Here is a 13547-nt window from a genome sequence, read left to right on the forward strand (position 1 = left end):
CCTGGTTAACAGGGAGATCTACTGCTGTGTTCTCATTCTCCAGCACCTCCTCAGCCCCCTGCACCTCCTCTCTCCTCCTCTGTACACATCCTTTGAACACACTGGCCTGGGCTGCAATGCACACACACACACACACACACACAGAGAGACATGAACGATAAATCATCGTGTGTACAGACACAATCATGAATACAATACTTTACACTATGCCAGGGGTCTCAAACATGTGGCCCAGGGGCCACATCATGCCCACAAGTTGCTTTCTTGTGGTTCCACCTCTGATATCTAATTCCTATTCAAATCAGGCCCTCCGTGAGAGAAATGATGAACCGGAATGGCAAGCAGAGGAGATCTCCTGTTGAGGGAAAACACTGTAGAGGAACTCACACAAATAAATTGTATGTTTCTATATGCAATGTGTATACTATGAGATTATGAATGGGTGAGCAGGTTAATAGGGAAACTCACTTTATGATACAGGGTAGAGGAATATACTTTCTCCATTTTACTCTCACATTCGGTCTGTGGAGTAATATTGCCTTGGACAAAAAGACAACAGAATACATTACAAATAAACTACAGCACTGTAGTTCTAGACAGATTTGTGAGTCAGAAAAAAAGACAAGGCAGAAATACAACCTCCTCTGAGCAGTGAATGCCAAATAATACAATTTGATAAAATCATTAATATAGCAACTATCCATTTTGATATAATTTAACACCAGGTGGTTAAGAGCGTTGGGCCAGTAACTGAAAGGTTGTTGGTTCAAATCTCGAGACGACTAGGTGAAAAATCCATCTGTGCCTTTGAGCAAGGCACTTGACTCTAAATGCTTGTGTAAGTTGCTCTGGATCAGAGCGTCTGCAAAATGACTCAAATGTAAAAATACCAGTTTTATTAATTACAGAACAGAACATTCACCCACAGACATTTCACAATAAGCGGTTATCACTTACTTAGGGCCACGCACCCTTCAGTCAGAGGGCAGTGTCCATGGCAACATACGTCATCCTGGCCAATAACACATCTACACATCTATCTTGAGTGGCCCACTTGAATGAATAACTAAACAATATAGCCACTCTGACCACAAAATTGCCACTGACCTTACTATTAGGCCCAAAGGCTATTGAGGCAAGCCCTGTTAATATCACTTGTTTCTGACCACATAATATAACAACAAAATCAATACTTCAAACTAAACCTAGCCACAGACGGATAATAATGTTTCTACAGTGTTTCCACTTTGATGTGGCACTATGCAACGTTGTTGTATTTAAACCGAGCGGTAGGCATGGGGGCTGTCAGTGAGGGGCTGCGTACAGGTGTAGGATCTTAATTTGATTACTCTTTTGTTGCAAGCACAGCAGGAAATGCAAACTTGTTTTAAAAAGGTTGTTGGGTTTTTAGAAAGTTTGTCATTTCCACTTTGAAATTTCAGACTTGATTTGCCCTAATGAGAAATGTATCAACCCCAATAAAAAATGGCCATGAATTATAATCCACATGCTAATTCACGTTTCCTGTTGCTGTAGGATTATTTACCTACTGTAGCAAACTGGCTCAAACTAAGATCCTACATCTGTAGGCTGTGTATCAGGCCTGCCCAGGCATGTTCAGAGCCCTGATAACACAGTGGAAAAACAACGTCTGTGCCAACCCAAGTGTCACACAATCGCCTATCTACTGTTTCATATTAACTCAGTGGTGTAGAGAAAGAATGCTGACGGGCACGTTATGGTGGCCTTTCTGGTCCCAGTCAGATAATGGAGATTTATATTATTTTTAGGAGTACGATATTGCTCCAAAGCAGTACACACACTCCACAGCTGAAAATGAAATACATTCATATCTTGCTATCCAACCAATTGGACTGAATAAAAAGCAAGCCCTTTCCATTGTGCGAATGGCTATTGAGATGCTGCGCTTGAAATGGCCTTGCATGACAAGCATCCGTGACACGTCCGAGAGTCCTTTGCATAATGTTAACTCATCAAGACCTATCCTCCTTTGATATGTGAATGTATCTGATGATAAGAGAGAGCTATTGAAATGGGCCAACAATTACCTAAGACACCGGGTGACAGCTTGAATACAGCACAGAACATTGACGTTATTATGGTGCTTATTTACATATTTGTCTTGGTACCGGTTCTGATCCACCTGATTTCAGTGGGTGTGTTAGTGTGACCACCCCCCTCGGAGCGTTCCAGTGGCGAGTCCGAGATGGGTTAGGCCTGGATTCATGAGTAATGGACCCGACAGAGAGCCGCCACACACAGAAAAGCATATCGAACCTTACCCTGAGCTCCTTCTCTGGGTACAGGCTGCTTCTTCAGCCCTGGGTTCAAATAACTGGACGGAGAAACCAAGAGACATGTCAAGGGTTCACACGTCATCCCCAACGTCAATGAGACATAGAGTGCTTGACCCATGTCTGTATAAAATATTTGCACAATGGTTTACGAGCTTCATGTGTATTGAGCACACAATTGCATTACATCTCATAGGAAACGTTAACTTTGACAAAAATAATGTAACCTACTGTATCTAGGCATTTACACAAGTCATGGTAGACATACATGGTCGACATGAATAAATGGACCATTGAACATACAGGTGTAGAATTAAGACCATTTCCAGAGAATTCATAATCCTGCCTGGTAGACTACTAGGGGGTCATGCAGCTCCCTAACCCGGTGATCCTGATGGGGGGGGGGGGGGGGGGGGGGGGAGTACAGGGTCCTCACAAGGCTAGTGGAGCCTGGATGCAGTGGGTCACGTCATTGAGGAATGCCTCCATGGTGGCCACCTGTCGATGGTTGACCACGAACCTCCTGCCAGAGGAGAAGGGGTCACCGTTCCTGTAGACCATCACGCTCTTGACCGGAGGCAGGAGGAGAGTTGCTGACCCACTAGAAGCCATTTCACCAGATGCTGTCTTTATCCCCGTCTGCTCGGGGTCTAACACACCACCTCTCATACACTCAAACCGCAGAAGGCTAGAAGAGTGTCGAAATGTTTGAATTAGGTGAGACCCCCTTCTGTTGTTGTGTTCTGTGTGGTGGTCTCTCACAGCTCTGGACTCACCCGCTTTCTCTGCTCTCTCTCTCACACACACACACATCTCTGGCGGCTGTATTTCCTGGTTGCCATGGCAGCAGGGCCAGCAATGACTGGCTTTGTGGGCAAAACCATCAGCAGCAACAAACGACAAGAAGAGGGAGAGTGCAGGAGCAATAGACAGAGAGAGAGCAAGGGGACAGTGTTGTAAGCTGAATAAATAAGAAACCATAAACTTATGCATCATCTTCAAAAAAACATTTAAAAAACCCGTTGAATTGACATGGTCAAATTCACAAGTGAAGCCTAATGCTAGTTCTGTAGTATGTACAACGGAAACAGTAGTTAAAGCTCAAGGACAACACCTCTACAATAGGTTTGGCTCTGGGAGTTGACTTGAAGTACCTTTTCCATTCATCCATTTCAAACATTCTCCCTTGCTTGACCTTTTATGGGCTGTCAAGAAAGCAGCTTTTGTGTTGTCGATATCCACACAAACAAGAACAGTATGTTGAATTGTATAACTGCACTTTAATGATTGTATTGAGTATGTGGTCTCAATGGGAAATACGAGCTTGTGTGGATCACCTGAGATACACTATAAAGGCAGCAGGAATTCCCTTGAATCTCTCCCGTAACTTGTTTGAAAAGAATGGAGATCACCATAGTTATATGGAACGATGAAGACAATAGCAGTGACGTGAAGCAACATCACATGTAGCACTGACAGCAACAACCCAAGTATTATTCTTATTAAAAAACATAGCTATAATATACTTGACCACGCCATCAATGGATAGTTACAAACATAAACATTATTCATGTTTTCCCCAAACATTCACTCTGTGCCACTCATACACATCTTGAATAAATACCCCCCCCCAAAAAAACATTTTTTATACCCCTCCCAGTGTGGGATAGCTAGATTAATTTATTTGGTATATGATTATTTATGTATCTTAACATAATTTCATGTATCAACATGGGGAAAGATTCAGTCCTTCAGATCAATGTCCAGTTTAGAGAAACAGCCTCTCCTTGGTCCTCTGCCATTAGGAAATATTCAGACTCTCTTTCAGTGACAGGTACTGAGAGAGAGAGAGAGAGAGAGAGAGAAGAGAAAGATAATGTAATTGTTAACCTTGCATTGAATATTGGTCTTATTCTTCAACACAATCAATGAAAACAATGCGACAATGACATCAAATTAGAGAAAACGGCTTTCACTTTTTTACGGCTGGCAATAGCTTGTTGAAGCCATAGCATCTCCATGGCCAGAGTGTTCCTGTGTAGCTGCAAGGCTTCAGGGGTATGGGACTCGTCCTGGGCCAGACTACGCCACCGCTGGGAACCTGGGAAAAGGCAGACACGTTTAGAGCAAGTCATTAACTTACATGCCCTAAAAACAATGAGTATAAAGTCTCTAAAAACAAGCATATTTGGATTCACACACACTAAACTTTTATTTGACCCACGCACACCTTACCTTTCTGAAAACAACCATCTCGACCCAGACTGCTCCAGACAGTGGTCGTATCCCCTGTGCTCTCCAGCACGCCTCCTCCATCCAGTTGCTCCCCCTGACTGCCCTCAGTCTCCCCCTCACCCCCAGGTGGACAAGAAGAAGGCCTGGAGGAGCCCCTGGAGATGGATGCCCGTCCATGGCTGTAGGGGTCATCTCTCTCTGGTTCTAGCCTATCGGACATAAGCTGTGCCCCTTCTCTCTCCCCTGGCTGCTCCAGAGGATGGCTTCCCCTGTCTGGTGCTTCTTCCGCATGTTTTTTGGTGAAGATACCAGATGGGCCATCCTGTATGGTAGAGTACAATAACATTTGCTAGATACACAAACGGCGCAGAAAATGAAAAGCAGAACTTACGGTCTTCGAGAGAATGGCAAACTCATCAAGGACCTCAGCCACCCGAGCCATGGTTTGTTCACCACGCTACCAGACGGTGGAGCCAGTACAGGTGCATCAAAGCTGGGGTTGAGAGGTTGAAAAACAGCTTCTATTTCCAGGCCATCAGACTGTTAAATAGTCACCACTAGCCGGCCTTCACCCAGTACCCGGCCCTGAACTTTAGTCAGGCTACCATCCGGTACTCAGCCCTGCACCTTAGAGACTGCTGCACGTAGTCATTGAACACCGGTCACTTTAATAATGTTTACATATTGTTTTACCCACTTCACATGTATATACACACTGTATTCTAGTGAAGGCTCAACCTATATAACTACTGCTGTACACACCTTTTCTATTCATATACTGTCACTCCATAATGTCTACACACACACACAAGTTTTAGAACACCTACTCATTCAAGAGTTTTTCTTTAATTTTACTATTTTCTACATTGTAGAATAAAAGTGAAGACATCAAACCTATGAAATAACACATATGGAATAATGTAGTAACCAAAACAGTGTTAAACAAATCAAAATATATTTTATATTTGATTCTTCAAATAGCCACCCTTTGGGTTCTGAGAATAGGATATATACTTAGTCATGTCACTGAGGGAGAGAGGGTCATTTATAATGTTTACATTATATCAGGGATCCTATTGAAATATTGAGTGCTTAGGGCTACACCAGAAGTTAATGGTTATCTGCAGGAGGAAGGTACAGTTGAAGTCGGAAGTTTACATACACTTAGGTTGGAGACATTAAAACTCGTTTTTCAACCACTCCACAAATTTCTTGTTAACAAACCATAGTTTTGTCAAGTCGGTTAGGACATCTACTTTGTGCATGACAAAAGTCATTTTTTCCAACAATTGTTTACAGACAGATTATTTGACTTATAATTCACTGTATCACAATTCCAGTTGGTCAGAAGTTTACATACACTAAGTTGACTGTGCCTTTAAATAGCTTGGAAAATTCCAGAAAATGATGGCATGGCTTTTGAAGCTTCTGATAGGTTAATTGACATCATTTGAGTCAATTGGAGGTGTACCTGTGGATGTATTTCAAGGCCTACCTTCAAACTCAGTGCCTCTTTGCTTGACATCAAGGGGAAATCAAAAGAAATCAGCCAAGACCTCAGAAAATAAATTGTATACCTCCACAAGTCTGGTTCATCCTTGGCAGCAATTTCCAAATGCTTGAAGGTACCACGTCCATCTGTACAAACAATAGTACGCAAGTATAAACACCATGGGACCACACAGCCGTCATACTGCTCAGGAAGGAGACGCGTTCTGTCTCCTAGAGATGAACGTTCTTTGATGCGAGAAGTTCAAATCAATGAAGATGCTGGAGGAAACAGGTCCAAAAAGTATCTATATCCACAGTAAAAAGGAGTCCTATATCAACGTAACTTGAAAGGCCGTTCAGCAAGGAAGAAGCCACTGCTCCAAAACCGCCATAAATAAGCCAGACTACGGTTTGCAACTAACTACACATGGGGACAAAGATCGTACTTTTTGGAGAAATGTTCTCTGGTCTGATGAAACAAAAATAGAACTGTTTGGCCATAATGACCATCGTTATGTTTGGAGGAAAAAGGGGGAGGCTTGCAAGCTGAAGAACACCATCATGTTGTGGGGGTGCTTTGCTACAGAAGGGACTGGTGCACTTCACAAAATAGATGGCATCATGAGGATGGAAAATTATGTGGATATATTGAAGCAACATCTCAAGACATCAGTCAGGAAGTTAAAGCTTGGTGGCAAATGGTTCTTCCAAATGGACAATGACCCAAAGCATACTTCCAAATCTGTGACAAAATCGCATAAGGACAACAAAGTCAAGGTATTGGAGTGGCCATCACAAAGCCCTGACCTCAATCCTATAGAACATTTGTGGGCAGAACTGAAAAAGCGTGTGTGGACAAGGAGGCCTACAAACCTGACTCAGTTACGACCTCAACCCAATTGAGATGGTTTGGGATGAGTTGGACCGCAGAGTGAAGGAAAAGCAGCCAACAAGTGCTCAACATATGTGGGAACTCCTTCAAGACCGTTAGAAAAGCATTCCTCATGAAGCTGGTTGAGTTAATTCCAAGAGTGTGCAAAGCTGTCAAAGGCAAAGGGTGGCTACTTTGAAGAATCTCAAATACACTTTTTTTGTTTACTACATGATCCATTTGTGTTATGTCAAAGTTTTCATATATTCCCATTTATTCTACAATGTAGAAAATAGTCATAATAAAGAAAAACCCTTGAATGAGTAGGTGTTCTAAAACTTTTGACTGGTAGTGTACATATATTTATATTACACAGACATTGCTCATTCTAATATTTTTTACGTTGCTTTTGTTTGTGTATTGTTAGTTATTACTGCACTGTTGAAGATACAGTGCATTCGGAAGGTATTCAGACCCCTAGACTTTTTCCACATTTTGTTACGTTACATTCTAGAATTCTTATTATTATTCTAGAATGATTCGATTTTGTCTTTTAATATTATCCAATCTCCAAACAATAACAAAGCATAATCAGGTTTAGACATTTTTGAAAATATATTACAAATAAAACACTGAAATACCTTATTTACATAAGTATTCTGACCCTTTGCAATGAGACCCAAAAGGTGCATTCTGTTTCCATTGATCATCCTTGAGATGTTTCTACAACTTGACTGGAGTCCACCTGTGGTAAATTCAATTGATTGGACATGATTTGGAAAGGCACACACCTGTCTATATAAAGTCCCACAGTTGACAGTGTATGTCAGAGCAAAAAACAAGCCTTGAGGTCGAAAGAATGGTCTGTGGAGCGCCGAGACAGGATTGTGTCGAGGCACAAATCTGGGGAAGGGTACCAAAACAATGTATGCAGCATTGAAGGTCCCTAAGAACATAGTGGCCTCCATCATTCTTAAATGGAAGAAGTTTGGAACCACCAAGACTCTTCCCAGAGCTGGCCACCTGGCCAAACTGTAACAAAATGTGGAAAAAGTAAAGGGGCCTAAATACTTTCCGAATGCACTATAAGAGTTTCGCTACACCCACGATAACATCAGCAGAATGTGTGTACCCATCCAATTACATTTGATTTGAAACCTTAAAATGCTTACGTCTTTGAAGTGAGGAATGGCAATAATGTGCCCCTTCCACTCTAAGTGGTTCACTTCTCCATCGATATCTCTCACAATGTCCTCAAACTCTGAACGTGCGCAGTTGATCTCCTTTCTCATCAGATATCCACGAGCGTGTGCCTGTGGGAAAGGGGTGAGGTGACCACTGTGTTAGTGTTGGCTACAACACCTGGTGAGGTTAAACTTGTTCGCTAGTAGTAGTGTCGCAATTGACAACTAGAGCTACGTTTGAACCAACAACCCTTCACTAACTGGGAGAGCACGTTTCCACCTCTGCCATTTAGGTCCCTCAAGAACTATTGGCAGGGTCTGTTGTATACAGAATGGCATTGACCACACTATTCCACCTCTCCGGAGAAGCCTCTATTCCCAAAGCAAATGGAAACACTTCCATCAAATGAAGGAGGCTCCTGGGAGAATCTACCTGACTTTAGAGCAAGGGTACAGCTAGGGCATGAACAAACAATTGGATACTGTACTGTATGTTACAGAGCATGTTGTAGTACACTTTCCTACTGTGCCATAAAGGTTCAGACCGTTTGGCAGATTACATTCACATACAGGGAATCTACACTATCATAAAAAGCTAGCTACATACATTTTGTGAATACAACACTGTTCAACAGAGACTGTAGTTAGCTACAATACGGTATTACTGTATTAAGCAAGCAGCTACAACGCATCGTGTTACGTTGTTAACGTTAGCTAGTAACTTAAGCCTCCCACCCACACTCAGTCCCCGCTGCCAGCCAACATTAGCTAAAGTTAGCTTTGAAGCTGCTTTCAAGCAACATGCACGCAGCTATAGTAGCAAGACAACACGGGTAAGCAAACGAGCATTCTTTGTTTGGATACGCCGGCCGGCCAGCCAGCCAGCCAGCCAGCCAGCTAGTTAGTTAGCTAGCTAGCTGCTTTTACCTGAAAAAGTATGAAAGTACACTCGCGTCCCTCCATTGCTATGGTAACGAGGCAAAGTTCGCGGGAAATAAACCGAGTTTTGTTCCTTTTCCGGTGTCACAATCACGTCAAGTGAAAATGAAAGTCCCTTCGTGAAATGTGTAATTTAAAATATATATCAACATCTCCTTATACGTTGGAAACTCGTCTATATGTCTAATATATTCAAAGCTATTATTAGTCATTTCTGCGTTATGTCGCTATTGGTGTTTATTTTGAAAAATATGTGAGCGACCCCGGAAGTACTTATTTTTGCAAACTTCGTAACGCTACGGCTGTCCAAAAATATTTCGCTGTCTGGTCTCCGTATGGCGTCTTGCTAAAAATCAACGCCACACGCGAAAATGAGTGGTGTGAACCAAATGACTTTGTTCCAGACGTGGGGAGCATCTGTTCCGCAAAAGGTTAGTCAAACGAATAATGTAAAGCAGTCTTCCGGACGACGAAAAACAACGCAAAACAGCAGCACAGCAGCCTCAGTCAAGACTCAGAAAAGGGTGACTGGTATAACTTTGCCGCCCCTGGCGCCCCGTAACACGCTATGGGGTGAATTTGATCAGGGGTCCACAGCTGACAGCGAGGTGAGAGATGTCGAGGAGGTTGTTGTTGTTGCTGCTGCTGCTGCTGATGATGATGATGAAGATGATGATGATTTAATGGTAGTTGCTGTTTATGAGGCGGAAAAGTCTTTGCAAATTGATGGAAAACTTGGACAACATAGTAGACACAAAACAAATGTTGAGAGCACTTGTCTCACACAGATAAGCTCAAGTGGATCAACATATTACAAAGACTTCCCTGGCCTTGACAGCTCCTCTGCAAAGGTATGGATCTACCCCACCAACTATCCCATAAGGGACTACCAACTAAAGATATCGGAGGCAGCTTTATTTCAGAATACGCTGGTATGCCTCCCCACTGGCCTGGGCAAGACTTTCATTGCTGCTGTGGTAATGTACAACTTTTATCGATGGTATCCATCTGGAAAGATAGTTTTCATGGCACCAACAAAACCCCTGGTGGCACAACAAATAGAAGCGTGCTACAAAGTGATGGGTATTCCACAGACACACATGGCAGAGTTGACAGGTAAGTTGCCACACATGTATCTTAAACGTGTTTAAGCAGGACCATGGCAAGGCCATAAAACATGTCTTGTCTGACATTTCCATTCCTTTTCCACCAGGGAGCACGCAGGCTCAGCAGAGGCAGGAACTGTGGAGGTCCAGGCGCATCTTCTTCCTCACTCCCCAGGTGTTGGTGAACGACCTTTCTCGAGCCACCTGCCCCGCGCTGCACGTCAAGTGTGTGGTGATTGACGAGGCTCACAAGGCACTGGGGAATCATGCCTATTGCCAGGTATCTAACACTTAAAACCATACCTGAGAATGTTTCTGTGTAGTTTGTGTTGAGCTTTACATTTATGTCAATGACCATTACAGACCAGAGGTAAGCTATTTCACCACTGTTCTATAACTGATACTGGCTCCAGTTACAACCAGAGGGATTGATTGATTGATTGATAGAATTTATTAGATGATTAAAAGTAATAGGCTTGTCCAGCCGGTGACAGAATCACATGCATACAAGAAAACACAATAAAGCCCAGATGCTTATTTTCATTGCTGTCCTCAAAATCAAATCAAATGTTATTGGTCGCATACACGTGTTTAGCAGATGTTATTGCGGGTGTAGCGAAATGCTTGTGTTTCTAGCTCTGACAGTGCAGTAATATCTAACAAATAATATCTAACAATTTCACAACATTATACACACAAATCTAAGTAAAGGAATAGAATTAAGAGTATATAAATATTTGGGCGAGCAATATCAGTGGCATAGACTAAGATACAGAAGAATAGAATACAGTATATACATATGAGATGGGTAATGCAAAATATGTAAACATTATTAAAGTGACTAGTGTTCCATTTATTAAAGTGGCCAGTGATTTCAATTCTATGTATATGGGGCAGCAGCCTCTAATGTGCTAGTGATGGCAGCAATAATTATCAACAGCAGAGGTGCCTGTTTGAGAGACCTTGTGAGAAAAATACCCCCAATCAAACCGCCATGTTATTTCTCAGATATTGTTTTTGTGACACCTTAAATCTATTCTCTAGTGACTGTTAAATTGCGGGAATAATAGCATGTTGTCACTGCTTCTCTCCTCAGGTGGTAAGACAGTTGGGGAGCCAGACTCAACAGTTTCGCATCCTGGCACTCAGCGCCACGCCAGGTGGAGACACAAATGTGAGCAGCACAGCCTCTTCCACAACACTGAGGATGTTTACAACTATTATTTTGACCTTATGATGCTTTCAAAATGGTATTAAATGGACTAACATGACATTATGCACTGGCATTCTGTAATGATGTACCACTTCAACCATTTACAAGAGAACAGAAATTATATTCCACCTCAATAGTATTCACATTATGTAGGATTATCACCCAAATGACCTACTTCCTAGAAATCTATCAACTCACTCCTGACTGTCTTCCTCTCCAGTCAGTGCAGCAAGTCATATCCAACCTGCTGATTTCCCACATTGAGCTGCGGTCTGAAGAGAGCCCTGACATCCAGGCCCACTCCCACCAGCGCAGCCTGGAGAAGGTGGTGGTTCCCTTGGGGGAGTCGCTGGCCGGGCACCAGGCCCTCTACCTACAGGTAGGCACCATAGATCCTCTCATAACAGACTTGGTGGCACAGATTGTTTTCCTGGAAATGTGATGTAGCTTATGTCAACTAGAAAGGTAAACAGTGTTCCTATCTGTATGACAGCTGTAGAGCCTTCCAAGACACAATAATAACGTCTGTCTTGTTAGCTTTTTGAACTTTGTGGTGAAGGAGTGGCCTTTTGAGGCTGGTTCCCTTTTGATCCTGGGTTATGTGATATTTGTGTTGGTGCACTGTCACCATCATCTGGCTGAGATTTGTTATTGCAGGATGTTTTTTTTCAACTGTCCCGTACTTGGGAGTAAACATTCTCTTTTGCCATCTCAGTGTGGTACAACTTAATTTATTATTTCTAACAATATAGTGAGAAGCTGCATACCAGGGTGCACTGTAGTTGTTTGGCAATGTGCCCATTTCAGACTAATTGGTCTCAATTGGCTGGAGTGGTAGAATGTTGTGGCTGTAGAGCAAAGGGCCAATCCACCAGCTACTCATCCAGCACTGTAGCTCCAACCTCAATCAGTGTCACCTGTCAAGCCACTGGAGCTGAAGTGACTGGCGCTGCTATGCGAATCAGATAAATGAACGCTCCGATAGGTGCTCCCCATGAGCCAGCATTCCAGACAGCCTCTGGCGAGGAGGAGACTGGACCCGTGTGGTGCCGCCTGTAGTTGGTGCACCTCTTGTCTGATGTGCTGAATTTCCAAAGTTACTTTCATGGTTTATGGTCTAGACAAGATGCCATGGCCTCAACATTGACTCACTCAAAGTAGGTTTGCCTCGGCAAGCATCTCCTCCATGGTCTAGACTAGTTGCCCTCAACATTGACTAACAGTGGTATGTTTGCCTCTCCCTGGGCGCCTCATTGCATAGTATCAATGTGACAGCCTGAGCCTACTTGAGGCTCCATGATATATTGTGCATGGGATCCCGCTTGTGAGGGATTGTGTTTCACACAAGTAATTGAGCCCACAATTATTCCCTTGTCATGGGAAAGAATATTTATTTCCGTTCCCTCTTTTGTAGGTTATGTATTTTGAGTGGGAATTAAGTCATTTGGCAGACATGTCAGATGTTCCCTCTGGAGATTTCCTGCTCTCTCAGGCACTGAGCTGGGGCTCACTGGGCAATGAGAAAGATGATCTCCTGAACAAGTCTTTACACAGTGATGATTTGGCAAGGTACAGTTAGTTACCTGACGTACAGTACTGTCTGTGACTGACGTCGTCACAGCTACTTTACTATATAGTCCGGTGTTAATCAGTATAGGCCTAATTCTCCTCTAAAACAAGAATGATAGATCTATGTATTGTTGAGTCAACAAAATAGATATGATACAAATGATCACTTTGACGTTAAATGAATCCACTTAGTCATTGGTTTTATTACAAAATATTTGTGAAGATCGATAATACCTCCTAAAATCTTATTTTGAGTTAATGGATTTTTGTTAAATTGGGTTAATTGTTAAATGCTGTGAACTAAAAAAAACGTTACTTTTCTTACTTCGAATAAAAATACTATACACGATAGGTTGCTCTATTTAAGTGCTCTATGCTTTTCCTCTCTTTTCAATGTTACTTGTTACTGCTGATGAGAAGCGTGCACAAACATTGACACAAAGCAATGTCTGGATTGGAACCGTATGTAAAGAGACAGAAAGAAGTAATATTGTACTGTAGTTTGAACGTCGTCTTTAAGCAGGGTTTTTCTGTATCACAAAGAGGCTTAGTTGGTAGGCATAGCAGGGGAAACGGTCAGGCCGTCAGCGTGGCTGAATTCCAGAGAATTTGAGCCCCCCCCAT

At 42.6% G+C, this 13547-nt stretch overlaps 2 protein-coding genes across 7 annotated transcripts in view; one reads left to right on the forward strand and one right to left on the reverse strand.

Moving 5' to 3' along the window:
- Positions 1–3575: 3575 nt before the first annotated feature.
- Positions 3576–9186, reverse strand: iqcc (IQ motif containing C). 2 transcript variants are annotated; one of them, XM_020470343.2, is made up of 5 exons: positions 9024–9186; positions 8085–8225; positions 4551–4872; positions 4292–4416; positions 3576–4152 (listed from the first exon to the last, which is right to left on the reverse strand). In XM_020470343.2, the coding sequence occupies exons 1-5, from the start codon at positions 9057–9059 to the stop codon at positions 4117–4119; spliced, it is 660 nt and encodes a 219-aa protein (XP_020325932.1). In that variant the 5' UTR covers positions 9060–9186; the 3' UTR covers positions 3576–4116. The 2 variants fall into 2 exon arrangements, with proteins under 2 accessions (XP_020325932.1, XP_031644290.1); XM_031788430.1 differs by lacking the exon at positions 9024–9186 and adding an exon at positions 4942–5043 and having other exon boundaries at positions 8085–8196.
- A 100-nt stretch (positions 9187–9286) lies between these two features.
- fancm (FA complementation group M) overlaps positions 9287–13547 on the forward strand; it is a 68357-nt gene continuing 64096 nt past the window's right edge. For 4 of the 5 annotated variants that reach the window (XM_031788425.1, XM_031788427.1, XM_020470341.2 and 1 more), the window contains exons 1-4: positions 9287–10151; positions 10249–10421; positions 11238–11315; positions 11575–11733. In XM_031788425.1, coding sequence (XP_031644285.1) covers positions 9407–10151; positions 10249–10421; positions 11238–11315; positions 11575–11733 — 1155 coding nt within the window. In that variant the 5' untranslated portion in view covers positions 9287–9406. The remainder of the gene's footprint in view (positions 10152–10248; positions 10422–11237; positions 11316–11574; positions 11734–13547) is intronic. The other variant, XM_031788429.1, reaches the window with a different exon arrangement.

Source organism: Oncorhynchus kisutch, linkage group LG14 (assembly GCF_002021735.2).
Source record: "Oncorhynchus kisutch isolate 150728-3 linkage group LG14, Okis_V2, whole genome shotgun sequence".
In the NCBI taxonomy this organism is placed as follows: domain Eukaryota; kingdom Metazoa; phylum Chordata; class Actinopteri; order Salmoniformes; family Salmonidae; genus Oncorhynchus; species Oncorhynchus kisutch.

Excerpts from the sequence above, each read along its gene's own strand:
- iqcc (XM_020470343.2), bottom strand. The coding sequence starts at position 9,059 with ATGGAGGGACGCGAGTGTACTTTCATACTTTTTCAG. Across the intron at positions 4,873-8,084 it reads CCATTCCTCACTTCAAAGAC|GATGGCCCATCTGGTATCTT; the intron begins GTAAGCATTTTA and ends TCTACCATACAG. Across the intron at positions 4,153-4,291 it reads CTATTGCCAGCCGTAAAAAA|TACCTGTCACTGAAAGAGAG; the intron begins GTGAAAGCCGTT and ends TCTCTCTCTCAG.